The 2,549-nt window shown below is 47.2% G+C and overlaps 1 protein-coding gene across 1 annotated transcript; it reads right to left on the minus strand.

The window, feature by feature from the left end:
* Window positions 1-290: 290 nt before the first annotated feature.
* On the minus strand, window positions 291-2,124 carry msx2b (muscle segment homeobox 2b). The gene is made up of 2 exons (XM_057054975.1): window positions 1,657-2,124; window positions 291-1,304 (listed from the first exon to the last, which is right to left on the minus strand). The coding sequence occupies exons 1-2, from the start codon at window positions 2,033-2,035 to the stop codon at window positions 847-849; spliced, it is 837 nt and encodes a 278-aa protein (XP_056910955.1). The 5' UTR covers window positions 2,036-2,124; the 3' UTR covers window positions 291-846.
* Between the last annotated feature and the right edge of the window lie 425 nt (window positions 2,125-2,549).

Raw genomic sequence — 2,549 nt, forward strand, 5'->3', positions numbered from 1 at the left:
GACTTTCTTTGGTGGGAAACCGCACACTCGGGTTTAACACACACACACACACACACACACACACACACACACACACACACACACACACACACACACACACACACACACACCACACACACACACACAACACACACACACACACACACACACACACACACACACACACCACACACACACACACACCACACACACACCACACACACACACACACACACACACACACACACACACACACACAGAGCTGGTCTTGCAGGTCAATTAAGATGTTGTCAAAGGGAAGCAACGCAGACTTACACATCACTCTTTTATCCCTTTACATATGGTAATGAGCTGTTGCTGGTACTGAAAGAAACATTCTGGAAACCTGAGCTAAACCGAGTATGAATTGTAAAGTTCAGTGTGCTGTTTGAGACAGATATATGTTCTCACAACCATAAATACAAAAGTGCTCAGTAATACATTTCCAGTATAGCAGAGAAGAAATCAGATCTTCTCCTTTGGTATTGCTTGGTGTGATGAAGATGTCCCGAGCTGCTGGAGAGAGGCACCGATGGAGAGAAAGGCATTAATGTGAAGCGCTGCATCTAAAAGCTGTAATTAATATTCTTATCGGAGTTCCCGTGGGGACCTCACTCAGCAGAAGCATCATAAAAGTAAACATTAGAAAGAGCTGGTCTAGGACTTCCTCCTGTTTCTACATGTAAACAGTTCAAAAGGCCAAAAATACATCAAAGAAATGGATCTGATGCATTTTTAAAGTCAAGAAGACATCAACGAGGACTTGTCTACAATTTACGTCCGGGCCGGGTATCCTTGGAAACAGCAAAGTCAGTGATATTTCCATCTTTAGGATAAGTGGTACATGCCGTAGCCCAGTGGAGCAGTATACAGGCCCAGAGGTGAGATGGGCAGCACGGATCTGTGGTGCTGCTGGGGGTAAGTAGAATACATCTGCCCATACAGCGACATGGCGCCTAGCGACAGCGGTAATGTAAAAGCAGGGTGCAAGCCCCCGGTGGTGACGGCCACAGAAGCAGCCCTCTTGGCATCAGCAGCCATCTTCAGTTTTTCCAGCTCAGCCTCCTGGAGCCGCTTGGCTTTGGCCCGGCGGTTCTGGAACCAGATCTTGACCTGGGTCTCTGTCAGGGTGAGGGAGGTGGAGAATTCCGCCCGCTCAGCGATGGAGAGGTACTGCTTCTGCCGGAACTTCCTCTCCAGTGCCAGGAGCTGCGAGGTGGTAAAAGGTGTGCGAGGCTTTCGGTTGGTCTTGTGTTTCCTCAGAGGGCAGGTGGGGCTCAGGTGACCTGAGACAACACACAGAATGTGAATGACTAACGGTTCTTTTAAGACAGACCATTTCAGGACGTTCACATGGCAAATACAGTATAGCCTGATTGACTCACCCCAAAATAGGCTGAAACACTGGATAATTTATTAGTCTTCTTTAGTCTCTTTGTTCTTTATTCTTTATTTATGCAGAAAATCAAAGTCAAAATCAATAAAAAAGAATGAGGAGGCAATGGGTATAAACTGGATTTCCAGACAATTCTTCTCTTTTTATGTATTGGTGGTCGCATCTTTTGGAATTCTGCAAAAGCTCCCTTTTATGCAGATATTCTAGCAAAATAACCTCAGAATGAAGTTGCAGAAACTTACGAGGCTGCTTAGAAAAGGTGCTCTTTGTGACCCAGGCTGCGCAGTCTTCCGACTCTGACACCTCGGACTTCACCCGGGAGGAAGGTGCGATGTTCCTTCGGCTCCCAGCGGGAGGGTATTGCATCTCCCGACACAGAAACAGTGAGTTTACACCCAGAGTGGACACGGCCCCAGAGCCAGGTCTGCAGTCGCTGGAGTCTCGGCGAAGACCCTCCGTCTTCCATCCGGACATGAGCGCCTCCACGCTGAACGGATGCCGCCGACAAGCCACCGTGTCGCGCGTCTTCTGCTCCGCGGTCCTGTCCGTCGTGTCCGTACGGTTACTGTCCTCCTCGGAGGAACTGCACCCGGCGTCGTTGAATGTTTCCCGAGAATTCATGACTCCCTGGAACACTTGACGGTACAGTCGGAGGTGGAAGCCGCTCCGCCGAGCTCAGCTTCGGGTTGTGCAGGCGTTAGGTTGGACGCGGGAGTTTGAGGGCGGCTGAGAGTGACGTAGCTGCGTTTCGACCAATCACACACGCGGGTGCACAGGTTTCCATCAGCAAGAAAGTTCTTTAAATCTTTTATAGTTTCCGTAAATGCAAAAGTAGGTACTCCGTGACTTAAATTGGGTGGCCATTTCCATTTTTGTTGGTGTTTGAACTGAAATATTTCACTTTTTTTTTTTTTAATTAAACTTCTCCCTTTGCATTGAATACCTCAATTCTGCCTATTTGTAATCAGTTTAACTAAATCTTTCGCACTTGCAGCTGAATAAACTGGGCACAATTTTCATATTCTGGCATGATTAAAGGGATTCATGGTTGTATATAAAGATCCAGCTGTGCGTGAATTACAAATGAGTTTTATTGAATTCCATCACTGAAAAGCAACACATCTCTAAAAGAATG

This window comes from Takifugu flavidus, chromosome 14 (assembly GCF_003711565.1).
Source record: "Takifugu flavidus isolate HTHZ2018 chromosome 14, ASM371156v2, whole genome shotgun sequence".
NCBI classification, from domain to species: Eukaryota; Metazoa; Chordata; class Actinopteri; order Tetraodontiformes; family Tetraodontidae; genus Takifugu; species Takifugu flavidus.

What these genes read in the sequence shown, in the direction of transcription:
- msx2b (XM_057054975.1), bottom strand. Translation starts at nt 2,035, where the DNA reads ATGAATTCTCGGGAAACATTCAACGACGCCGGGTGCAGTTCCTCCGAG. An exon ending in CACCTTTTCTAAGCAGCCTC is followed by an intron (nt 1,305 to 1,656) that starts GTAAGTTTCTGC and finishes GTGTTGTCTCAG; the next exon opens with GTCACCTGAGCCCCACCTGC.